Raw genomic sequence first — 26,933 nt, forward strand, 5'->3', positions numbered from 1 at the left:
CTGTAAAGAAATATTTTCTAAGATTATGTTACGAACCCGGGTCGGCCCCGGGTCCGCCGCTTACCTCAGCCCCGAGCCCGGACCGTGCGCACCTCTCTTCGGGCCGTACAGGCCTCCGACGTGGCTCCCCCGCCTCGCAGCAGCAGCCGGCGTTCTCCCGCGGCTGGCCCCGCCCCCTAGGCGCGCGCACGCGCTGGGGCCCGAGATTTAAAGGGGCCAGCGCGGGAGAGTTCCCAGCTTCCTCCAGATGACGTCAGATGCCCAGGGGCTATTTAGCCCGGCTGCCAGGACTGTTCCCCGCCTTGCAACGAGGTTCCTCAGGGCTCCCTGCTTTCCTGTTGCTGCGTTCCTGCCTTGGACTGCTTCCTGCTTCGGACTACTCCCTGCTGACCCGGTTTTGCTTCCTGACTCCTCTTCTGCCTCATCCTCTGGCTTCGACGTCGTCCTCTGACCTTCGGCTTGACCTGTGCCCGTCCACCACTCCGTGCTTGTCTTCTCCCTGGTTCTGGTTGCCTTCCGCCTCCTGGTTCTGACTTGGTCCGCTCCACGACTCCGCCTTGCCTCCCCCTTGGATTACGACTCGCTTGGACCATGGGACTCTGCCTCGGATCTCCGCGGTTCTTCAGTTCCTGCTCGGCTGGTCCCGAAGACTCTCCTAAGTCCCAGCGGCCGGGCCTCTACGGGCGCCTCCTGGGGGGGCTCCGGCTTCCAGGGCGAATCTCCAAAAGTCCCAGCGGCCGGACTCCTACGAGCTCCTCTCGGGGGAGTACCGGCTTCCAGGGTGAAGATCTCCGAACTACCGGGCCAACGCCGTCTTCTCTCCATTCCTCTTCTGAGTCCTTGGTCGCATAGGGCTCCTCCGTGGTTCCTTATCCCTCCGTCCACGAGTCCGTTTAGCCGCCTTCCGGTCGGGACATCTGCTGCGATCCTTCACAGCGTTCCTTCCTTGGTCCTGACCGGCCCAAGGGTCCACGAAGCTAACAGATTACTCCTGAGTCTACCCCCCTTTCAACCTCATCTCATGACACCTCATTCTAGAGCCTCCTTTCTATTGAAAAAGATTCACCTCCTGTGCATGGAAACCTTTCAGATTTTAGAATGTCTAACATATATCCCCTACCTCGCCTTTCCTCTAGGATATAGATGCTTAAAAATTTAAGTCTATCCCCATATGCTTTAGAATGAAGACTACTGGCCATTTTAGTAGCCACCCTCTGGACATTCTCCATCCTGTTTATATTCTTTTGAAGGTGCGGTCTCCAGAACTGTACACAATATTCCAAGTGAGGACTCACCAGGGACAATATCACCTCCCTTTTTCTGCTGACCATTCCTCTCCCTATGCAGCCAAGCAACTTTCTGGCTTTTACCATAACTTTATCTACTTGTTTGGCCACCTTAAGATAATCAGATACAATTTCCCCCAGATCCCACTCTTCCTTTGTGATTAGAAGAAATTCACTTCCAATACTGTATCTTTCCCTTGGGATTTTGCAACCTAAATGTGTATTACTCTGCATTTTTAGCATTAAATATTAACTGCCAGACCTTAGACCATTCCTTGAGCTTCACTAAATCCCTCCTCATGCCTTCCACTCCTTCCTGGCTATCTACCCTATTACCAATTTTGGTATCAGTAAAAAGTCCAAACCTTTCCAACAACCCTTCCGTTATATCACACAAAAATGTTGAAATGAACCAGTCCAAGGACCGATCCCTGAGGTACATCACTGGTAACAACTTTTTGTCAGAGAAAACTTCATTTAACACTACCCTTTGTCACCTCCCACAGCTAGTTTCTAACCCAGTCAGTCACTCTAGGATCCATATCATGGGCGCACAATTTATTTATAAGTATTCTATGCAGAACCATCTCAAAGGCCTTGCTGAAAACCAAGTACACTACGTCTAGCGTTCTCCCTTGATCCAACTCTCTGGTCACCAAAGAAATTGATCAGATTTGTCAGACAAAATTTACTTCTGGTAAAACCATGCTGCCTCAGATTTGGATTCCAAAAACTGAATTCCAAAAATTGTACTATTCTCTGTTTTAGCAGTGACTCCATTAGTTTGCTCATCACAGAAGTCAAACTGAATGACTTGTAGCTCCCAGCCTCCTCCTTGCTTCCATTTTTATAAACAGAAACCACATACGCTCTTTTCCAGTCATCCTAAAATACTCTGGACTCTAAAGAATCATTTAAAAAGGTCAACTAGCAGACCTGCCAGGGCAGCTCTAAGTTACCTTAGTACCCTCGGATTTATCCCATCTAGCCCCAACTCCTTATCAAATTTAAGTTTATTTAGATCCTCACAAACATACATTTTTTAAAATCGAGTGAGGTTAACCTTGCTTCCAATTTTATCTATATTTGTTTTGTGTAGTCCTGCTCCTGGCTCTTCTACAATTAACACCAGCAGAAATATTTCTTAAGCAATTTTGCTTTTTCTTCATCTTCTACATATTCCTCCCATTCACCTCAAGTTTCACAATGCCACTTTTGCATTTCCTTCTATTGAAAGAGTTCTGCTTCCAGTGCATTTATTCCTTGGATGTATTTAAATGTCCCTATATATGCTTTATTATAAAGATTGTTGTCCATTTTAATATTTGCCTCTGGACCAATTCCATCCAACTTATAGGCATTTGAAGTAGTGATCTCCAGAATTGCACACAGTAATCCAATGAGATCTCACGAGATACTTATACAGTCGCAATATTAACTCTTTTTTCCTCCTGGCTATTCTTCTCCCTATGCACCCAAGCATCCTTATGGATTTTGCTCTCATCTTATTTACTTGTTCAGCCATTTTAAGATCCTCAAATATGATCACCCCAGAACCCAATCTTGTTTTTCTGCAAAGAACTCCTCCCTTTGAATTTTGCAACTCAAATGAAAGACCCTAAATTTTTTAACATTAAATTTTATCTGTCAAACTCTAAGACAATTCCTCAAGCTTTGCTGTGTTTCTGCCTGTTATGCAGCCTCCCAACCACCTGAGGCCCTCAGGGAGCTGCTTTTACCCTCTCTCCAGTCACAGCCACCATGATCCCATGACTCAGCAGGGTCCAAACTATTTAACCCTGCCTCTGCTTAAATTTAGGGCCTTGTCATCAAGTCTTCTCGGCTCCCTGCTTGGCCCTACGTCTCTGAATGCTTTGTGGCTTTCCTAAGCCTTCTGCTTTCGCTTTGCTCAGTGTCCTCCCTAGGCCTTCTACTTTTGATTTGCTCAGTGGCCTAGCTCTGCAACCTTCTCAGGCCTTTTGTCTAACGTTTAGGTCTTCTGTACATGGCCTCCCTAAGCCTTTTGTGTTACCTGTCTGGTCTAGTCTTTGTCTTGTCTGTCCTGTTCTGTTTGTCCCAGCATACTCTAGTGTTCTAGCCTTTACCAGTGTCCCAGCCTTGTTTGGTGTTCCATGCCTGCCTCTGGTTCCAGCCTTGCCTCAGTTCCAGTCCCCAGTTCAGCCTGACCTCAGTCTTCAGCCCCTAAGTCGTGCCAGCTGCCAGAACCCAAGGGTTCAAACTGTGGGGGAGATTGCTGGTATAGGCCAAAGATTTCCTAGCTTAGTTCTGTCTTGCCCTGTAGCCCTGGACATTTCCCATACAGGTCCCCCAATCTAGCTGGGTCCTCAACCACAATAAGCTTCACTAGATCTCTCCTCATGATTTCTATATCTTCAAAGCTGTTTACCATGTTACAGATTTGGTATCATCTGCAAAAAGACAAATCATTCTCAGTAACCATTCTGCAGCATCATTTATGAAAATGTTGAACAGAACTGGACAGAGGATTTATCCCAGGTAACCCCCGCTTTCCTCAAAGTTAACTCCATTTACCACTACCCTTTGCTGCATCTCACTCAACTTCTATCCCAGTTGGTCTGTTTAAAGTCCATACTTAGGGTGCTCATTTTGTTTATGAGCTATCTATGCATAATCATGTCAAACGCCTTGTTGTATGAAATTCAAGTGAACTACATCTAGCGCTCCCCCGAGCTATTTCGCTGGTAAACTAGTCAAAGAATTGATTTGATTTGTCTGAAAAAAAATGAATCTAATCAATCTGGTAAAGACCACACTGTCTTAGGTCCTATAATCCACTGGATACCAAAAACTACACTATCCTCTGTTTCAGCAGTGATTCCATTAATTTACTCACTACCAAGATCAGACAAACTGACCTGTAGTTCCTAGTCTCCTCCTTATTTCCATGTTTGTGAAGAGGAACCACATCTGCCTGTCCCCAGTACTTTGGATACCCATCTCCTGACTCTAAAAAACTGTTGGAAAAATCAAACAATGGAGATTCCAGAACTCCCCTAAGCTCCCATAATACCCTTGGATATAACCAGCCCCATAGTTTTATCAACTTTTAGTTTTAATCTTCTGAAATTTTTTTGTGGACTACCTCACTTTTATTCTTATACGTAGAAGTTTATGTAGTCCTACTCCAAATCTTGCCAATGAAAAACGAACACAAATATTTGTTAAACAATCCAACTTTTTCCTCTTCAGCCTCTATATATTCCTCCCCTTCACCTCTTGAGTCTTACTTTTCAACTCCCCCTGTAACTAACATCTAAAAAAAAAAAGTGAATGTTCAAAGAGTTGCAGGCATAAAAATCAGCACATATGTATGTAATTAATATATAATTGTGCATATGGTATTTTATAAATCTCAAAATATACATGTAAGCATTTATGACTACATTTACATATGTAAAAACGGGGCGAGCTGGGGCATTTCTGGGCAGGGTCAACATCTACATGAATAAGTTGCTATTTTATAAGCAATTTACGCATACAAATTTGATAATTTATTAGCATATATTTACACCTGACCTATATCTGGGGTAAATGATCGTAAACATCACCCTAGCTTGATGGACTCTAAAACAGAGTACCATCAAGATAGGGTGAGAACATGGTACAAATTTTCATCTTTTTGAGACTTTCCTCACGCCAAATGACGTCAAATCTTCACCAAGGTGTACTGTGCTGTTCAAACGTATCACTCTACATGCGAAACTGTCCCCTAAACCACCACTAACACCTCACCTCAACCTATCAAGTGGCCCTCCTATAGAGATATAAATAGGTGCACACAGTGAGGCCCCTCTCTAGAGGCTCTCTCTCTCTTCCTCCTCCCCCAAGCCCAGACATGGCCACAACACAATTCCCAAAATTTATCGCAAATTGCACACAGCTTAACGCCATAGAAAACAGTATAGTTATTTCCAGCATTAAAACCGTGCAGTAGCATGTGTTATGGCCCCTTATTTTACTAATTCCCATCCATTACTCCTCCCCGATCCCGCCCACCCCAAAAATTTACATTCGCACTGTGCACTTTCATATATGACCCCATTAGTCAGATAAGTGGTATTTTAAGACTTATCCGGCTGCCGCTATTTAGCCAGATAAATCGGAACGTATCCGGATAAGTGTTGCTTCGTAGCTAGATAAGTCAGAATTTATTCAGATAAGTGTAATATATATTTGCGTGTTTTTTTAATATGCACACGCATGCATATTTTATAATCTGCATATATCGTATATGCACAGGTTATAAAATACAGGAGTAGATTTTCACGCGTCCATATACACGCATATATGGGCATGCGCAGCTGTTTGAAAGTTATCTTCTTACTATTTTAGCTATTTTTAAAATTTCATTCGCTCCTTTGCTCTTGACTACTTTCCCAGCTTCTATTAGCTTTTCAAGATATTGTTGCCCATTTTCCACTTTCTGCAATTTCATTTAGCTTACAAATGCTAACCTTTTTGCTCATTGCTCATTCTTTGGATTCTGTACATAGCTTTTAGCCTAATAGATGCTCAATCGATCAGAAATAAATTAAATTACTGTTTCAGTCACTCCTTTAGAAAACATTGGCCTCTTATCTTTATTTTCTTTCCTAACTAAAAGGTTTGTGTTGCAATAAATTCCAGAGCTTAATTGTGCGTTGAGTGAAAAAGAATTTTCTCCGATTAGTCTTAAATGTGCTACTTGCTAATTTCATGGAATTTTATGTTCTTATGTTATTACAGAAAAACATGTTTAACATGAAAGGGCCAAAATCCATTAAAGTCAGGGTTCACTTAATTCAACAACAGGTATTGAGGAGTGTATGGTAACGTGTTTAGGGAATGTATGCCAGAATGTGTAACAAAGTGGTCAATATGAAACATTACAATTCCTAGAGGTAGCACAGGCATCCACATGGCTGAGTTGTCCGACAGGCTGCAATGGTTGACTTGATTAACAGCTAGTTTTCTATGGCAGGATGCAAGTTATATAATAACTAGAAGCCCTAGCAGAAAATCAAGAGCTCACGTAGCTACATAATGGTCCTAGGAGGCTCATTAATAATAACAGCTATTTAGATCAATTTCAAGTTGTTAAAATGTATTTTCCGCGCTTATCACAAGAACTATTTCAAGGAGATACAATGGCAACATTCATAAAAAATACATAAAACAATGATGATCAGACTGTGAAGTCAGACTCAAACTTGTACAACAGTATTTATTCCCAGCCCTCAAGAGGAATTTTCAGGATGTTACCAATGAATATGTATGAGATAGAGTTGCATGCACACTGTCTCTACTGTATGCATGCACACCCATTAGGGATATTCTGAAAACCTGATCTATGGGTTGCCCTCAAGGGCTGGGAATGAATACCACTGAACCAGCAGTTAGGTCTGTCTGACTAGCTACAGCAGGGGTCGGGAACCCATGGCTCGCGAGCCAGATATGGCTCTTTTGAGGGCTGCATCTGGCTCGCAGACAAGTGTCGTCACACTTCACGGTTCCCCGCTGACCCAGTTGCTCCCCGGTCCTCCGCCACCCGGGCTTAAAATGCTGTCAGCCCGGGCGGAACGCGGCAGGACAGCTGGAGTCAGCGGCACCGGCGTGCTCTCTTCTCCTCCCCCCCCCCCCCGCGGCCCGGAAGAGGAAGTGAAGAGCATCGGGTGCCGCGCAGGCACCCGATGCTCTTCACTTCCTCTTCCGGCCGCGGGGGGGGGAGGAGAAGAGAGCACGCCGGTGCCGCTGCATGACTGGAGTCATCCGGGTGCCTTCGCGGGGAGTCATCGGGTGTCAGCCGGGTGCCTGCGCTGGAGTCATCGGTGCCTGCGCGGGAGTCTTCCCGCGCAGGCACCCGATGCTCTCCACTTCCTCTTCCGGGCCGCTGAGTCAGCAGCACCAGCGTGCTCTCTTCTCCTCCCCCCCCCCCCGCGGCCCGGACGAGGAAGTGGAGAGCATCGGGTGCCTGCGCGGGAAGAAGAGGCCACGCTAGTGCGCTCGGCATCGGCCCGAAGAAAAGAAGACTGCAGCGCGGCTCAGAGGAAAATGAAGAGTTTCAACCGCGGCCGATGGGACTCCGCCTTCGACTCCGCGAGGGCTGAAAATGAAGGAGGTTAGCGTTGGGAGGAGGCTGCTGCTGCCGCGAGTTCCCGGGGTGGGGGAGAGAGATAGTGAATGAGCGAGCAAGCATGTGTGTTTGAGATCCTGTGTGTGTGTATGTGTGTGAGTGAGAGATTGCATGTATGTGAATGATTGAGAGCCTGTATATATGTGAAAGAGAGTATGTCTGTGATTGAGAGCCTGCCTGTGAGAGAGAGCATGAATGTAAGTTTACCATTGGGAACCTGTATGTGTAAGTTTGTAATTGAAAACCTGTTTGAAAGAGTATGCGTGTATGATTGAGATCCTTTGTGTGTGAGAGAAATCATGTGTATGTATGATTAAGAGCCTGTGTGTATAAGTAAGATAGATATCATGTGTGTCTGTGTCTGATTGACAGCTGGTTTAGGTGATGGAGCATGTGAGTATGTGATTGAGAGCCTGTGTTTAAATGAGAGAGAGAGACCATGTGTGTCTGTGTGTGATTGAGAGCTGATTTAGGTGAGGGAGCATGTGAGTATGTGATTGAGAGCCTGTGTGTAAATGAGAGAAAGAGAGGACATGTTTGTAAGCATGTGAATGAGAGTCTGTGTGTGAGAGAAAAAGACAGCATGTATTTATGTGATTGAAAGCCTGTGTGTGTGTGTGTAAGCGTGAAAAGATAGACAGCATGTGTGTAAATGTGTAATTAAGAGCCTATATGAGAGAGAAAAAACATGTGTATATGTGAGTACTGAGAGCATGTGTGTATAGGTGTGTCATTGAGAGCCAGTGTGAGAGAGAGCGCTGGTATGTGACTGAGAGAGGAGAAAGTTCCAAGCAAACCACCCCGCCTCCTGCTAATTCAGAACAATCTCAGGACACCTGGATATCAAACGTTCCCAGGTATGCAGAGCAAAAACATTTTTGTATCCTTATTATTTTTCATTACTGGATCTTTGTGTCTGCTATTTTGAAATATTTTGTTGGTATCTGGAAATGTTTTATATGAGTTTTAATTATTGGATATTCCACTCATCAGCTGTTTCGAAATATGTTCTTTTTGTTAGTACAGTTTTACTGCTGATGATTTTATATTTCTTGATTTGTTTTATAAGGATGGGTGATGTTTCTTTTTTCCTTTGTTACACTGCATACAGAGACTCTGGCTTGTTGCAGTTTCCAATTCAGTTTTTTCTGCATGCTTCTTGTTATGCGTTTTGGTCTCTTTATTCTATGTTAGGTGAGGGACAGCACGTGATTCAGGTGAGGTTTTCTGCTGGCGTGTAGTTTCTGTGTAGGACTCTATAGCAGCCTGACTTGGTCCGTTTTCCTAATAGGAGATGTATTGGTGTCTTAAGGCCTGGTGTAATATTTTCAGAGACTTATTGTACTTTAAAAGTGTCATCTTACATAAAATGCACACATTTACTTGTATTTAGTCTTAAACATATTGTATGGCTCTCATGGAATTACATTTTAAAATATGTGGCGTTTATGGCTCTCTCAGCCAAAAAGGTTCCTGACCCCTGAGTTACAGGTTCTATATTTATCTACAAGCCCTAGTGGCAATGCAAGTGCTCATGTAGCTAGGTTTGTCTGCAGTCTACACAGAGGACCTAAGAGGTTAGATGCTGGGCAATGGCTGTACTAGTATTGTTAGCTATTTACATTATTACAGAACCTCATGTTTAGGCATAAGAAAAGTGGGTGTTGAAGGGATCTTGTACGCTTGTCTACTTAAGATGGTAGAGTACAAAGGAGGAACACAAAAAAAAAAACTTTCATGGATGAGGAAAAATCTTGCAGTTAGTCATAATCTGTGGCTGGCAGCTGGGATGTATTCGTAGCAGTGTGGTCAGAATGACAGGACACATTGGATGGGCCAAATGATCGCTTTCTGCCATCATTTAATATAAGGTTGACATTCAAAGTCTTTGTCTAGCTGATGAATTTACAGTACGGAAGATTCTTATTGCCAGTCTTCGTACGCTCCTTACATGTCCAGCACACTTGGAATCTCCATTCAGTTTATGGGCCTGAGAATACAGAACAGTGAGATACCTTGAAATATTCAGGAGAGCAAAAAAAAAAAAAGACTTCACGGCAAGGAGCATAGTCACCAACAGAAGAAAATGGTCTGTCTTCTTAGAGTAATAGCTTTCAATACAGCACCGTTTCAGGGCAGGCGCACCCTGCTCTATAAAACCAATATAATGCAGTTGTCAGGCTTTTTTTTTTAATAAGATCAGTGCTGTTTCTTTCCCATAGCTCTGAATGCACAGCACACTGGAGCAGTTCATACTGTAGAATTAAAATAAGAAAAGAGATATCTATCCACTGTGTACAGCCTACGTCACAGCCATCCAGATAACTCAATAATTCTTTTTGTTTTGGTTTTTTACTGTATGCATTCCATGTTTTTAGTGACTAAGATCTGCCTAGTTTCAGTCCTTGCTTTGATTTCTTATGAAGTAAATGACAGCTTGCTGTCCTCCTGGTGCCTCTCTAGATAGCAATCCTCTCTCTTCTTAAAGCTGAGTTTATCTTCTAGTCAGTAAAAAGCAAATAGTATTATAGTATGTGAAATGAGTTTTTATATAAGGTTAACCACTGTGGTGTGAAGGGTGCTCTTTGAAATGTGGGAATGGAAGGCAGTTGGGTATGGGATGCCCAGAAACCTCAGTGTAGTATCTTATTTGCATTAGGCTTTTGTTTATTTTAGGTTTTGCATGGCATTATTGCTCAGGGTGCCTTACAGTATTTGCAGAGTTCTTTTCCTACTTCTCTGTTTTATGATATGAGGGAAACGTGGGTGGGAGTGGACACAGGTACAGGCTTTATGGTTATGCCTGCAGAAGGGTGGGGAAGATAACTTCCTTTTTGTCAAATGTTGCCAGGATTTAACTGTAAAATGACTGATGATTTGAAAAAGCATAGGGGTTATTTTTTTTTCCCTTTCTCCTGTTCTTATTGCTGTTTGTTTCACATTCACTACCATGCTTTTGGTTATTGCAAACTGTGACACAATCTTGTAATGTCGTGTTGTTACAAATTGAAGAAACGTCTCTTCACTCATCTGGATCCTCCCACCCACCCACCTAAATGGTTAAAAAAAAAATCCATTCACACTGTGATCACCTCTTGCCATCTCTCACCCATATGATCAAAGAATAACCCCCAGCAACCTCAATCATTCTTCCACCCCTGAGGTAGTTAAAAAAAACCAAAACAAAACACACACCTTCCCGATCCTTCCCCATTTAATCAAAGAACAGAACCTCCAACCCTGGATACCCCCTCTCACCCCTGAAGTAGTAAAGAAATAATCCCCTCACCACCCTGAAAATTTTTTTAAATGTTTATGATTTTTCCTGGTGGAACTGAGGCATGGAGTTTTATTCTCAGATTTCTTTTGATCTGTTGCCACTAGAACTGACTGATATCGTAACTGAGTCTTCTTAAACTAAGGGGGTTATTTTCCAACTCGCGTTATGGCGTTTTCGCATGCGTTAAGGTTGAGAGAATATTGTACAAATCTCATCGTTGTGTGAGTTTCCTCACTCTGAAGGACATCAAATCTTCACAAGAGTGCACTGTTCTTTTCGTACGTCTCACTCTGAATGTCAAAGTGGCCCCTAACCCCTACACTAATACCTAAACCTCACCTTGAGTTACTAGGTAGGCCTCCTATAGAGATATAAATAGCTTAACTACTACAAGAGCCTCATAGATATTCATTCTCTCTCTCTCCCCACCCCCCCCCACCCCCCTTGTGGTTTCAGGTAGAAAAATGCAAAAATTATGGTATTACCACAAAAATTGCGATAAATAGGCTATTACCATAAAACATTCCCCTCTTTGGATTGCATGGGATAGTTTGATGACTCTAGCACTAAGATGCTGGTTGAAATCTGTACAATACATCCATATTCTTCCCCACTGAAGGATTGGCGAGTTGTGCCTCATAGACTTTCATCTGACACGTCTTCAGGCATTAAGCAACAAATACATTCATTGTGGTGGTCAGTGACAGATATTTTCCTGCTACAGTCAAGACATTATTTGAATCCTGTGGCTTTCTTTTCAGTCATGGTTGGGAAAAATGGAATCTGTCAAGTCAAAAGATGAATGTTCCAAAACTTAAAATTCAACCCTCAAATGCCAAGAATTTGAGGCTGGGGATCTGAAAAATAAGTTTTCTGATGAAAAACTTGACTGGTGATGGAGCCAAATGAAAATGACCTGAATTACTTCAGCAAAGTGAGGCATATCAGGCTCGTTCTGGGGAAAGGATCTTCCATGGCATGCACTCCTGTGTGGTCCCAACGTCACATGTGCAAAAGTCTTTCTAGCCTTTTCTAGTGGACTTAGGGTATGTTTTGTTGTCAGCACCATCCTACAAAGTAGGAGTGATAGCCTACTTTGCCATGGAGAAAAGCCAGAAGATTTTAAAGCAATCTGTGAGGCTGCAGTAAGAAAATGTATGCAGTAGTCTTGATGGACAAAAACTATGGAGAGATGCACAGCTTCTAAAACATGGGCAGTAAGACGCTTTTGTCTTTTTTCAAACAGTTCTGAAGAATTTGTCCATTTGGTACTGAATGGGGGGTCTCATGACCTACTAATGTGACTCAGTGAATTGCTTGTCTTTAATGAAATATCCACATGATCAAGAAAACAAGACCACATTAAATAAGAATTATACAACTGATACTATTGATATACAAAGTTCCTCCATGACTACCAAATGCCGTATTTTTTGGGCCCATTCTTCTCTCTCAAGAGCTTCTCTCATTTTAGAGCTCATGAAAACCATGCTTCCAAAAATAAATCAAGAACCACATTTTCAGAAGTCCTGTCAATAGTTCAATGAGGACATTTTCAGGTTCAAAGCAAATCAATCTGAGGAAATAATTTTTTTTTTTACCAAATTGCCATTATTGTTGTGACATGCCCAGCACAAATAAAAAAAATCTGCCAACTGCTAGATTCCTTCTAGCACCTATTGCCAGGGTAGCCAACTGAGTCACATGTAGTTCATCAAATCAAGAACTGCAGCTCTTTCAACTCCTGCCAGAGTCAGCAGAAGTTTCTTTTAAGGGGCACGCCACGTCAGACTTGATGAGAAAACTGGAGGAACAGGAGGAGCCCTGCAGCCGCTGCAATGCTCCTCCATGTCTGTTCCGGCACAGCGAGTATGCGCAAAGGTTATGGACCAGCACTTCCAGTATGTTGATCTCACGATGCACGAGATCGGCACGCAGTAAGGGCTGGCCCTTGAATTTTGAACATGCTTGCAGGGCCAGCACAGATGAGGAGGAGCGACAGCAGAGGCAGTGGCAGAAGAGGCAGAGGGAACATGGAGGAGAGAAAGGAGGGGACAGATGCACCAGCTCTTCAGCAGCACGACCCGCAGGCCCAGCGACCCCTACTGAAGCAACTTGTCACAATGCTCTCCCGCCCCCTTCACACGCTCAGAGTCATCGAACTGCAGTGCTGTGAGCAGAGTGCCACTTTTGGGTTCAAGGCCTATACACTTCGCTGGTCCCTGAAACAGCTGCTCAGCAGCAGGCACCATCAGAAGAGCTCTCACTTTTGCTTGTTATTACTACCTCTTACTTTCTGTTGCCCCCACCAGCCCTGGAATAAAATTGGGGTTGCCTGCACTGAAGAATTCCAGTCCTTCTTAAAGGCATAGCCATTCGCCACCACTGAGTAAGTCATTTCTTAACTCTATTCACAGAAGGCAAAAGGAAGGTGCTAGCGGGGGAAGGAGGAGGAGAAAGCAACAAGCATATGCTGTGGATGGGATGTATGAGGCAGGGAAGATGGTGATTGGGATGTGGGGTGTAAGAGACAAAAGGAGAAGATGCTGGGGGATTGGGGAGTTATGAGACAGGGAGGGGATGCAGGGGACGGGGGTAGGTGGCAGATGCTTGGGGGGGGGGGGGGGTTAAAGAGGCAAGGGACAAGACAGGCATTGGATGCTGAGGCGGGGAGGAAAACAGAGGCTATCCTGCATTTCTTGATTCTCCATGGTCCCCAGTACAACAACAATAAAAATCGAGCCAGTCAGGCCCTGCACCACCCCATTGCCGGCTCTTAAAGGGGCACCACCCCCAACCTATAAATATAGTTTTGAAAAATGATTTTTCTCCTGCTCACATGGTGTCAGCACGGGCCAAAGGGAGGAAGAGGTGGGGGACATCACTGGCTTAGAAGAGTGAGCTGCTCCTTGCTGGTGAAGTGCAGACACATTAGGAAAGAATCAAGGTAGGGAGAGGAGAACTGAGGCAAGAGACTGGTGGGGGACAGGATGAGGGGGGAGAGAGAGACTGGTAAAAACAGGGAGTGGAGATGGAGAAAAAGACTGATGGGGATGAAGAGGAGGTTGAGAGAGTGAACCCTTCCTTGGGAAGAAGGGACAAGGGGGAAAGAGGGAAGAGGGATCTCTCACCCCCACCGCAAAAGGTGAGATTCTCTGCTACTGCATATTGGGGTTTCGTGGCTCTTGATGGGTAAAACGTTGGCCACCCCCAAACCTATTGGAAATGCCTATGTAAAGGATGCACAGAATATTTTTTTAGATCATGGGATATGATTTTTTTTTTTAATTTACCAAAGAAAGCAATTATTGACTGTGATTCTTTTTAATTCAGGTAAAATGAGCCTTACATGTCCAGAGGAAAGACAAAAAAAAAAGGAAAACACAGAAATAAGAAGTATAACCCAGAACTAAAGAGCCTACTTTTTGGGATGCATGAATTTGGGGGGGGGGGGGAACCCCTATCAGAATTCTCATGTAGCCCTGACACGTCCTGAAAATTTGCTGTGGATAGGACACCAAACAAAACAGTTAGTATAGACACACATGCACACACAGCCACATTATTATTATTATTATTACATTATTGTGTTACTTTAAATGTCTGCTGCATCATGCTTGCCACACAGAGGCGGAAGAAATTGCAAGGTTCTACTATGCAGGAACCTTTCTTGAAGAATTCTTAAAGCATGACTCAGGAGGAGCTATTTGGATAGATGAACTGATTGCCTTTTTTCTTTCTGGCCTACTTTCCAAAGGAAACAAAGGTTAATGAGAGCACGTGTTTGCTATCAGATCTATCCACTCAGCCATCACAGATCCTACTCAATCTCCAGACAGCGTCCTTCGTTGTCCTTTTGTATGTGTCTTGTGCATGCACAAATTCAGCCAAATAGGTGGTGATGCTCACCTACACCCACCTCACCACCGCTCCTTTTATCCTTTAGGTTGCTCACCTGTTTGTCCAATTAGAGTTGCCGTCAGCCCATGGGGAATCTTAGAGGAGACTTTCAAAGCTACTCGTATTTGGTAATATCTGGAGAGAAAGAATACATGAAATAGTCTGAGACAGAATTTTTGAAAATTTTTCAGAATATGTGTAACAAAATAAATTTAACTGGCAACACAAAATGAGAGAAAACTTAAACCACAGCTAAAGTACTGAGACACTGACTGGTAATGTATAATACAAAAAAAAATCTATAAAAAAAATGATATGCAATATAAAAGTGGAGAAAATGGGCTAGCCCAGTGGCAGTGCTGTGAACTGTCATGCAAAGAATGAGTTCAATTTTTGGGTCAGATCGTCTGCTCTCTCCACAGTGCTGGCTTTAGGGTAGGGTGAGCAGCGTGGTCACCTAGGATGTTGTGGAAAAAGGTTTGCCACAGGCCCGGGACCACCTCCTCCCACTGTACAATCCATAGGCAACAGGAAGCCTGCAGCCGGTGAAGCCACCACCCAGTAAAATAAATGCCAAAAAAGCAGAACTGGATGCTGAAAGCAACAAAGAGTGCCAGAAGAAATCACTTCCTTCCTCCCCTAGAGCAGAACGCAGGCAACCCAGGGACCCTCCCCAGGGAGAATAATCCCACTCTCGGCCTGGAGAGGAAATCAGCCCTCCACCAGGAGGAGCTGCACAGCCAGTAGTACAGCCCTGGAAGTGAAGCCCCGAGCCAGATCCAGGAGGACTCCACCTCAATTCAGACAGTTCCTCCTTAGGGGTGGTAACAGATAAGGAGCTAAAGAGGCGAGACGGGAGAAAGAAGGGCCAAGGATGTGGCAACCCATGGCACAGCACAGGAGAGAGAATCTGATCCCATTCCTCACACCAATGCAGATGAGGGAGCGATAGAGAAAGCCTGCATGCAAGCCATCCCTCACTAATTCACCCCAAGGACCAGGGTTGGGGACCAGTAAAAGTGGGGGGAATGGGGGCGCTATAGATAATTCCTGACGAGGGTGCCCCCACCCCTGAGTTGCCTTTGGCTCCCCCCCGGGTAGGTCAGGACAGGAGATCCTACAGAGGCAGTATTTACAGCACCCGATGGGGAGGGAAGGAATTCCAGTCATTGTGCAATGGAGGCACCTACTGGCCAGATGTGAAGGAACCCATGGCCAAGCTCTAATGCTCCAATAACTGGACTCAATTAGATAAGAGGAGATGTAACAAAATAGTGGAAAATCCATTATTAGGGAATGAAGGCTCATGGCACAACAGATCAACAGTTGCAAGCCCAAAGGAGCAAGAGGAAAGTACTGAGCTAAATAAAATACTGCAGAAAATTAGAAACAGAAGGACTTGTATAACATCAAGAGCAATATGCAAAAGAAAATAGGGCAAAATGTTTAATCATAGGCTACAAAAATGAAAGAAAAATACTTGATTAACCCAACAAAAACAAGTAGTTTGATGATCATTTAGATTGCACATCAATTCATCTCATTACCACCAGAAAATTGCTGACTGGTGTTTTTTGTTTCTAGCAGAGTCAATTCTATCATTTTCATAACAGAGGTGCTGAAAATCATTCATAGCAGATGAGGTATACACTTAACTAAAGAAACAGCATGGACAATATATGTGAAACAATCTATACTATAATCAATGAAAAAGTTATTGCATGTTTTATATCATACTGCATATCTATATACCCAAGAGGACAATATTCAAATATCCAGAAAATGGAACACATCCTTTAACTTTTTACTAATGCAAATTTTTAATATATATCAATACAATCATCGATACAAAAATCTTACATTATAAAGACTTAACTGAAAACAATCTTATTTAAGACTTAAAATTCACATATATTGAGAGGGGCAATACATTAATCCACAAAGTAACCAATAAATGAAAAAAGAAAATGCAAATCTACGAGTGGTTCCAACATCAATTAAAGAGAGACAATTTCGGGAAGTTACAAGGGAGATGAAATTGGTAAAGCACTGCCCGTCTGCACAATCTTAATCACTAACGGGAGAATTTTTAATCTGTTGCGTGTGTGTAAAAGCCAGGGGCTATGGGCGCGGCCTTGACCTGTGCACGCCGCATGCATTTTAGAAGGTACCCAGCACACGAGTAAATCTTGTTACGTACAAAAGTGCCGGGCCAAACAAAAGCGGCGGACAGGAAGGCGGGAAGGGGCAGGAAGGGGCTGGAGGCGCCAGTACAGCGGCCATTTGTCGCTATGCCGGGGAAGCATGCCTCAGCATGTGCAACTTGCTACTGCTCCTGTTGAGGAGCAAAAGGTAAAACAAAGAAATCGGGGGTAGATAGGATAGGGATAGAGGGCGAGGACGAAAGGGGAAGGGCGGTTAGGTATGGGGTAGGGAAGTTACCTTCCAGTCCGCTTCTTAATTGGAGCGGACTGGGAGGGAACTGGGGAAGGCCGGGATGCGTCGCCGTGCAAAAAATGCATAATTCCCCTGCCTCCGTCCCTTTGGAGATACGGTCTCCAGAACTGAACACAGTACTCCAGATGAGGCCTCACCAAGGCCCTGTACAAGGATCATCACTTCCTTTCGCTTACTAGATATTCCTCTCTCTATGCAGCCCAGCATTCTTCTGGCTTTAGCTATCGCCTTGTCACATTGTTTCACCGGCTTCAGATTGTTAGACACTATCAACCCAAGTAATCTCTCCTTCTCTGTGCACATCAGCTCTTCACCCCCCCCCCCCCCCCCCCCATCAAATACAGTTCTTTCGGCTTTCCACACCCCATATGCATGACTCTGCACTTCTTGGATTGAATCTCAGCTGCCATATCTTCGACCACTCTTCTAGCTTCCCTAAATTCCATCTCGTTCTCTCCAGTCCTTCTGGTGTGTCCACTCTGTTGCAGATCTTAATATCATCCGCAAAAAGACAAACTTTACCTTCTTTCCTGTCCGCAATGTCGCTCACAAAGATAATGAACAGGACCGGTTCCAAAACCGATCTTTACAGCACTCCACTTAACACTGCTCTCTCTTCAGAGTAAGTTCCATTTACCATCACACATTGTCTTCTGTCCGTAAACCAATTTGCAATCCAGGCCACCACCTTGGCACTCACTCCTAAGCTTCTCGTTTTATTCACAAGCCTCCTGTGCGGGACCGTATCAAAAGGTTTGCTAAAATGCAAGTAGATGATATCGAGCGCTCTTCCTCAATCCAATTCTCTAGTCACCCAATCAAAAAAGTCAATCAGATTTGTCTGACAGGATCTTCCCCTGGTGAATCCATGCTGCCTCTGATCCAGCAATTCTTCTGACTGTAGATAGTTCACTGTTCTTTCTTTCAGCAGCGACCATTACTTTTCCCACCACCAAGGTGAGGCTAACCAGCCTGTAGTTTCCAGCCTCCTCTCTGCTCCCACTCTTGTGAAGGGGGACCACCACCGATCTTCTCCAATCACTCGGCACCACTCCCATTTCTAGGGATCTATTGAACAGGTCACGCAGCGGAACCACCAGCACATCTCTGAGCTCCCTCAGTATCCTGGAATGAACCTCATCAGGCCCCATGGCTTTGTCCACTTTCAGTTTTAGTAGCTCTTCCCATACATTCTCTTCTGTAAACAGAATTTTATCTACTCCCCTCCAGTTTCTTGTTAACTAGTGACGGTCCTTCTCTAGGGTCCTCTTTAGTGAACACCGAAGTATTCATTTAATATTTCTGCCATTTCTTCGTCTCTCTCCACACATTGATCCTTTTCACCTTTCAATTTCACTATATACCACTTTGGACTTTTCTCCTTCCTCTGATGTATCTGCAAAATGTTTTGTCATCTTGCTTTACCTCTTTGGCAATCCTTTCTTCCGCTTGACTTTTTGCTTTCTTGATTACTTTCTTCAACTCCCTCAGTTCCACCAGATATTCTTCCTTTTGATCCTCCCGTTAGGATCCTTTATATTTCTTAAACGCTGTTCTTTTAGCTTTTATTTTAACAGCCACCTCCTTTGAGAACAAGATAGGTTTCATTTTTCTCTTGCTTTTCTTTATTTTTCTAACATATAGATTAGTTGCCTTGGTAATTGCTCCTTTTAGCTTGGCCCACTGTTCCACATCTCTCATTTTCTCCCAGCTTTCTAGTTCTTCCTCCAGGTGTTTCCCCATTTCAACAAAGTCCGTGTTTTTGACCTGTAAAACCCAGGTCTTTGTGCAACTTATCCATATCCTATTTGTGATATGAAATCATACCGTTTGATGATCACTGGTGCTGAGGTGGGCACCCACCCGGATATTAGAGACATTATCTCAGTTAATGAGCACTAAATCGAGTATAGATCCCTCCCCTCATGGGTTCTATTACCATTTGTTTAAACAGAGCCCCTTGCAGAGCATCCACTATCTCTCTACTACTGTTAGATTCTGCAGAAGGGATTCTCCAGTCTACATCCGGCAGATTAAAATCTCCCAACAATTACTTCTCCCTTCTTTCCCATCTTTTGGATGTAAACCACTCCAATAAAAATGGATGCCCCTTAGTGCACTCCTTGGAGCGTCCCAGAGCAAGAGCCATTACCCACCCTTATCCATCCATCCAGCGATCACACATCCACCCATCCAGTCTCCTGCAGCACTCATCCAGTCTCCTGCAGCACTCATCCAGCAGCACTCATCCAGTCTCCTGCAGCACTCATCCAGTCTCCTGCAGCACTCATCCAGCAGCACTCATCCAGTCTCCTGCAGCACTCATCCAGTCTCCAGAGGCACTCAACCAGCAGCACTCATCCAGTCTCCTGCAGCACTCATCCAGCAGCACTCATCCAGTCTCCTGCAGCACTCATCCAGTCTCCAGAGGCACTCAACCAGCAGCACTCATCCAGTCTCCTGCAGCACTCATCCAGTCTCCTGCAGCACTCATCCAGCAGCACTCATCCAGTCTCCTGCAGCACTCATCCAGTCTCCTGCAGCACTCATCCAGCAGCACTCATCCAGTCTCCTGCAGCACTCATCCAGTCTCCAGAGGCACTCAACCAGCAGCACTCATCCAGTCTCCTGCAGCACTCATCCAGCAGCACTCATCCAGTCTCCTGCAGCACTCATCCAGCAGCACTCATCCAGTCTCCTGCAGCACTCATCCAGTCTCCTGCAGCACTCATCCAGCAGCACTCATCCAGTCTCCTGCAGCACTCATCCAGTCTCCTGCAGCACTCATCCAGCAGCACTCATCCAGTCTCCTGCAGCACTCATCCAGTCTCCAGAGGCACTCAACCAGCAGCACTCATCCAGTCTCCTGCAGCACTCATCCAGTCTCCTGCAGCACTCATCCAGCAGCACTCATCCAGTCTCCTGCAGCACTCATCCAGTCTCCTGCAGCACTCATCCAGCAGCACTCATCCAGTCTCCTGCAGCACTCATCCAGTCTCCAGAGGCACTCAACCAGCAGCACTCATCCAGTCTCCTGCAGCACTCATCCAGTCTCCAGAGGCACTCAACCAGCAGCACTCATCCAGTCTCCTGCAGCACTCATCCAGTCTCCAGAGGCACTCAACCAGCAGCACTCATCCAGTCTCCTGCAGCACTCATCCAGTCTCCAGAGGCACTCAACCAGCAGCACTCATCCAGTCTCCAGAGGCACTCAACCAGCAGCACTCATCCAGTCTCCTGCAGCACTCATCCAGTCTCCTGCAGCACTCATCCAGTCTCCAGAGGCACTCAACCAGCAGCACTCATCCAGTCTCCTGCAGCACTCATCCAGTCTCCAGAGGCACTCAACCAGCAGCACTCATCCAGTCTCCTGCAGCACTCATCCAGCAGCACTCATCCAGTCTCCTGCAGCACTCATCCAGTCCCCAGAGGCACTCATCCAGCAGCACTCATCCAGTCTCCTGCAGCACTCATCCAGTCCCCAGAGGCACTCATCCAGCAGCACTCATCCAGTCTCCTGCAGCACTCATCCAGTCCCCAGAGGCACTCATCCAGCAGCACTCATCCAGTCTCCTGCAGCACTCATCCAGTCTCCAGAGGCACTCAACCAGCAGCACTCATCCAGTCTCCTGCAGCACTCATCCAGTCTCCTGCAGCACTCATCCAGTCTCCAGAGGCACTCAACCAGCAGCACTCATCCAGTCTCCTGCAGCACTCATCCAGTCTCCTGCAGCACTCATCCAGCAGCACTCATCCAGTCTCCTGCAGCACTCATCCAGTCTCCTGCAGCACTCATCCAGCAGCACTCATCCAGTCTCCTGCGGCACGCATCCAGTCTCCAGAGGCACGCATCCAATCTCTAGCAGCACTCATCCAGGCTACAGAAGCACACATCCAGTCTCTAGCAGCACATCCAAGCTCCGGTAGCACTCATCCAGCACCGATCCAACCTGAACAATAATGTACTACCGACCACGCACCTACAAATCACTCATCCCAATCATGATTTCCCCCACTACACAGTTACTAGGCCTCACCCTATTCACCATAATCCTATTCAACGCCCAATCTCTCACCAACAAAACTCTTATACTCAACGACATACTGCAGGACACAACCCCAGACGTTTGCGCCATAACAGAAACATGGCTCAAATCCATGGACATCACACTCATTAACCAATTACCAACGCAGACTTACGATTTCTTCTCCATCCCAAGACAAAAAAAAAGAGGAGGGGGTATCTTCCTAGCTGCAAAAAAATCCTTAAGGTTCTCACACCACCCCATCAGTACAGTAACTAAACTAGAACTAGGATTGTTCAAATCAGAACAACTCCAAATCCTGCTAGTCTACGCCCCGCCAGGCTTACTAGAGTCAGACTCCTCTCCTATCATCGAAACCATAACTCTGCATCTCAATCTTGACTCCCCTGCTATAATCCTGGGTGACTTCAATTTACATGTTGACAAAGTTCCCCTCTCTACAAACTGTGAAGCCCTCCTCACCGCACTGTCAGCGATGGGATTCAGACAACAAATCAATAAACCCACCCACAAAGCAGGCCACACGCTCGATCTACTCTTTACAAACACTGGTATTTCTCTTACAAAACAACCAAATTGCAAAAAAGTCCCATGGTCAGATCATTCTCTAATCTCCACCAGTTTTTCCTTACCTCGATCAGACTCCAAACTCAACTCAAGACCCTCTTTCCTATACAGAAAACCTTGCAACTCGGAACATCTAAGTAAAGCTCTAACCTCGGATCTACCACTCATTGAAGTATCTACCCCTAACGCTGCCCTCCAATCCTGGTCCAAAATAACAAAATCTATAGCAAACACTCTCTGCCCACTGACAACCAAAACAAGGTCTGCTAATACATCCAAACGTCAACCCTGGTATAATGATGAACTACGAAAACTCAAACAATTACTTCGGCAAAAAGAAAGAAAATGGCGCAAAGCCCCTTCACCAGCCTCACTCTCTGATTACAAACGATCACTCCATCTTTACAAAAGTACCACGTTGAAAATCAAAAGAGACTACTATGCCCGAAAGGTTCATCATCTCAGCTTTGACTCAAAAGCTCTATTCGCCTTCGTTTCCAGCCTCACTAAACCTATCACTCCAGATATACCACCCGAACAAGCCCAGACTAAAGCAGACAAATTGGCTCTTCATTTTAACAAAAAAATATCGGATCTCCTTAATCAGCTGATTCCAAACACTACGTCTCCAGATAACACATATCTTCCCCAAAATAAAGACATCCAGCTTAATGCCTTTGAACCCATCACAATCACAGAGATACAAAATGTATTAAAAAGAATGAAACCGTCATCACACCCATTTGATCAAATCCCTACCAAAATGCTTCTTCTTATCCCGGACACAATAGCAAAAAACCCTAGCAGATATTATAAACTGCTCCTTATCACATGGCATCTACCCAGATGACCTAAAACTGCCTCAATCAAGCCACTGCTAAAAAAACCAAATCTAAATGCATGTGATCCCAACAACTTCCGCCCTATTTCCAACCTACCATTTATAGCTAAAATCATGGAAAAACTGGTAAACACCCAACTATCCAACTACCTAGAGGACCACAGTATTCTGTCCCCAAACCAATATGGTTTTCGCAAAGCCGCAAGCACCGAAACGCTACTAATTTCACTCATGGACTACCTACTCTCTGGTATTGATAAAGGCCAAGCATATTTTCTAATCCTCCTTGACTTCTCGGCGGCCTTTGACACCGTCAACCACGCCCTTCTTCTAAAACAGCTGGCAAACATTGGTTTAACAGGTGCCACACTAAACTGGTTCAAAACATTTCTAGAAAACAGAGGATACAGAGTCAAAATTCATAATAAAGAATCCCAATACCACCCTTCTAATAGAGGAGTGCCGCAAGGATCATCACTTTCACCCACCCTTTTCAATGTCTACCTGCTACCACTCTGCCAACTACTAACAAAATTAAGCCTGAAACATTTCCTTTTTGCAGACGACGTACAGATCGTAATCCCTATAAAAGAATCAATCTCAAAAACAATGGAATACTGGGACAGTTGCCTATTAGAAATTAAACTTCTCCTCAACAGTCTAAACCTTGTACTCAATGCTTCGAAAACAGAATTCCTGCTCATATCACCGGAAAACAATAACACACTTCCTAAACCACCCACACTCCTTCAAACAACCCACGTAAGAGACTTAGGAGCCATCCTAGACAATCGTCTCAACCTCAAAACATTCATTAACCAAACCACCAAAGATTGCTTCTACAAATTACATATCCTGAAAAGAATAAAACCGCTGTTTCACACTCAGGACTTCAGAACAATCTTGCAAGCAATAATCTTTTCCAAACTAGATTATTGCAACTCATTACTATTAGGCCTCCCAGCTTCTTACACCAAACCTTTACAAATGGTTCAGAACTCTGCAGCCAGAGTCCTTACAAATTCCAGGAAAATTGACCACATTTCACCTATTCTCAAAAACCTCCATTGGCTTCCGATCCACTATAGAATCATGTACAAAACCATTAACATCATATACAAAACTATCAACCAACACACGCAACTTGACCTACAAATACCACTTAAAAAATTCACCTCCGCCAGGCCTATCAGGGAACACTACAAAGAGTCACTCCAAATTCCAAAGGCCAAAACCTACCAACATAAATCCTTGAGTCTCAGAGCCTTCTCATCAGCAGGTCCAGCTCTCTGGAACTCGATCCCACCTGATTTGAGACAAGAGCCATGCTCTTTAACATTTAGGAAAAGACTAAAAACTTGGCTTTTCAAAAAAGCATTTCCAAGCCTTGAATAAAACCTCCTCTCACTAGCACTAACTCGTATGCAATAATGGAATGTAAACACGAATCAACCAACCTCAAACCCTCTCTCACTAATTCCTGCTGAATATTTATCATACTATTACCATTCACAACTGTCATATTTATTCATTTGATTACCTATGTACCGTTTCATAGTCTTATTTTTTCACTTGCTATTCTAATGTATCAATAGGCTGAAATGTAAATATTGTGCTGTTCAATTTCTCCCCTTCCATCCCAAGTTTATTTTCCTTGTTTTTTGTAACTTTCCCTCTCCCTTTTTCTGATTCACTGTATTTAAAGTTCAAGGTTCTTATTGAAAATATTGTTTTTTACGTTACGTTATGCTTTACACTCCTTGTTATTTGTAAACCGGGTTGATGTGATGCCTATCATGAAACTCGGTATAACAAAAACAATAAATAAATAAAATAAATAAATAAATAAATCTTTTTTTTAGGATGGCCCATAATGCTTCTTCTTTGCCCCAACTTCCTTGCAGCTCAGATGCTTGGATATTGTTTTTGACATAAAGAGCCACAAGTTATAGCCCGGTATGGCCGTATCCCAATCATGAGATTCCGTGAACCACGTCTCTGTGACAGCAACAATGTCCAAGTATGCCTCCACCATTAGGGCTTGCAGATCTGGGATTTTATTGCCCAAACTATGAGCATTTGTGCTCATAGCTTGCCAGCTTTTCTCATTCATGTTACTGCTTTTCGTGGACTCCTTTTGTGACTTATTTAGCTGACTTTTGTTATCCACTTCACCCTTTTCCTTTGTATTTGTATTTGGGGGGGGGGTGACATTCTTATTTCCTTCTGCCACCCCTGGCATCTAGTTTAAATGCCTTATGACATAGGATTTGAATTTATCTCTTAGGATCCTTTTTCCTGCCACAGACAGATGTAAACCATCTTTGACAAAGAGCTTTTTACTGTTCCATACACGGCCCCAGCCCCCAATATATAAGAACATAAGAAATTGCCTTGCTGGGTCAGACCAAGGGTCCATCAAGCCCAGCATCCTGTTTCTAACAGAGGCCAAAACCAGGCCACAAGAACCTGGCAATTACCCAAACACTAAGAAGATCCCATGCTACTGATGCAATTAATAGCAGTGGCTATTCTCTAAGTAAAATTGATTAATAGCCATTAATGGACTTCTCCTCCAAGAACTTATCCAAACCTTTTTTGAACCCAGCTACACTAACTGCACTAACCACATCCTCTGGCAACAAATTCCAGAGCTTTATTGTGCGTTGAGTGAAAAAGAATTTTCTCCGATTAGTCCCAAATGTGCTACTTGCTAACTTCATGGAATGCCCCCTAGTCCTTCTATTATTCGATAACCGAGTCACATCTACTCGTTCAAGATCTCTCATGATCTTAAAGACCTCTATCATATCCCCCCTCAGCTGTCTCTTCTCCAAGCTGAACAGCCCTAACCTCTTCAGCCTTTCCTCATATGGGAGCTGTTCCATCTCCTTTATCATTTTGGTTGCCCTTCTCTGTACCTTCTCCATCACAACTATATCTTTTTTGAGATGCGGCGACCAGAATTGTTCACAGTATTCAAGGTGTGGTCTCACCATGGAGTGATATAGAAGCATTATGACATTTTCCGTTCTATTAACCATTCCCTTCCTAATAATTCCTAACATTCTATTTGCTTTTTTGACTGCTGCAGCACACTGAGTTGACGATTTTAAAGTATTATCCACTATGATGCCTAGATCTTTTTCCTGGGTGGTAGCTCCTAACATGGAACCTAACATCTTGTAACTACAGCAACGGTTATTTTTCCCTATATGCACTTGTCCACATTAAATTTCATCTGCCATTTGGATGCCCAATCTTCAAGTCTTGCAAGGTCCTCCTGCAATGTATCACAGTCTGCTTGTGATTTAACTACTCTAAATAATTTTGTATCATCTGCAAATTTGATAACCTCACTCGTCATATTCCTTTCCAGATCATTTATATATATATTGAAAAGCACCGGTCCAAAACTTTGTTCCTTTCACCAGGATTCGAGCCATACATTGAAGTTATCAATATGGCTTAGCCTCTCCTTCCCCTTTCCAGGAACAGGTAACACTTTTGAAAAGGCGATGGTTGTGGCCATGTGACTAATCTGCTTTGCTAGAGACTGGAAATCTCTCTGTACCGCTTGGATGCTGTTTCTAGCAAGGTTATTGGTTCCCAGATGGATGATAATATCAACTTTATCATCCGAGGCTCAGAGCCAGGCCAACCTGCGGGCACCAATGCCAGCCACTATCACCCTAGCAGATGTTTCAAACACATCATAGGTAGAGGCTCAGTGCACTTCGTGCTTGCCAAATTCCAAACCTTGCTGGACAAGCACCATAAAAGCGTCCTATTGCTGCTGGGACAGATGCTCGGACAACTCTTAGACTTGTTTCCAGAGATTCCGAGAGTACTGCGACATATACAGCTGGTAGGAAGCAATCTGGGTGATCAATATGGCACCCTGAAACATTTTCCCACCCAGCGCATCCAGCGCTCTCTGCTCTCGACCCAGAGGGGCAGAAGCGTGAGTTTGAGAATGCTTGGCCTTCTTAAGAGCGAACTTCACCACAACAGACTCATGTGGGATTTTATGCATCTCAAACCCAAGGGCCTGCTGTTCCAGATAGACTGCATCCAGCACAGATATGGGGTGATCTCAAATTCTAAGGAGATCACCACTTCCTTTTTTTTTTTTTTTTTTTTTTCAATTTATCAATTTTCAACAAGATATTTACAAGAAAATAACTTATTTCTATTACAAAATCTTTCATTATAAACCATTAAATACCTTCTTCTTACAAGAAGTCCACAATAATAATACTGATCTAGGATTTAACAAGTACAGAAGAAAAAAATAATTTAACAGATAAATGTTCTGTTATTTGCAGTTGGTACAGCATCTATACATATATTTTAGGTTTTCCTAATCTTATGTAGGGTAATTCAATCAGAATTACTACAC

General features: G+C 44.1%; 1 protein-coding gene across 1 annotated transcript in view; it reads right to left on the bottom strand.

Annotated features, from left to right (window-relative positions):
- The window catches only part of FAM135B (family with sequence similarity 135 member B), a 397,453-nt gene that overhangs the window by 271,957 nt on the left and 98,563 nt on the right, over positions 1-26,933 (bottom strand). Inside the window, exon 4 of the mRNA XM_029592069.1 lies at positions 14,676-14,755. Coding sequence (XP_029447929.1) covers positions 14,676-14,755 — 80 coding nt within the window. The remainder of the gene's footprint in view (positions 1-14,675; positions 14,756-26,933) is intronic.

The sequence above is a fragment of the Rhinatrema bivittatum genome, chromosome 2 (genome assembly GCF_901001135.1).
Source record: "Rhinatrema bivittatum chromosome 2, aRhiBiv1.1, whole genome shotgun sequence".
NCBI lineage: Eukaryota > Metazoa > Chordata > Amphibia > Gymnophiona > Rhinatrematidae > Rhinatrema > Rhinatrema bivittatum.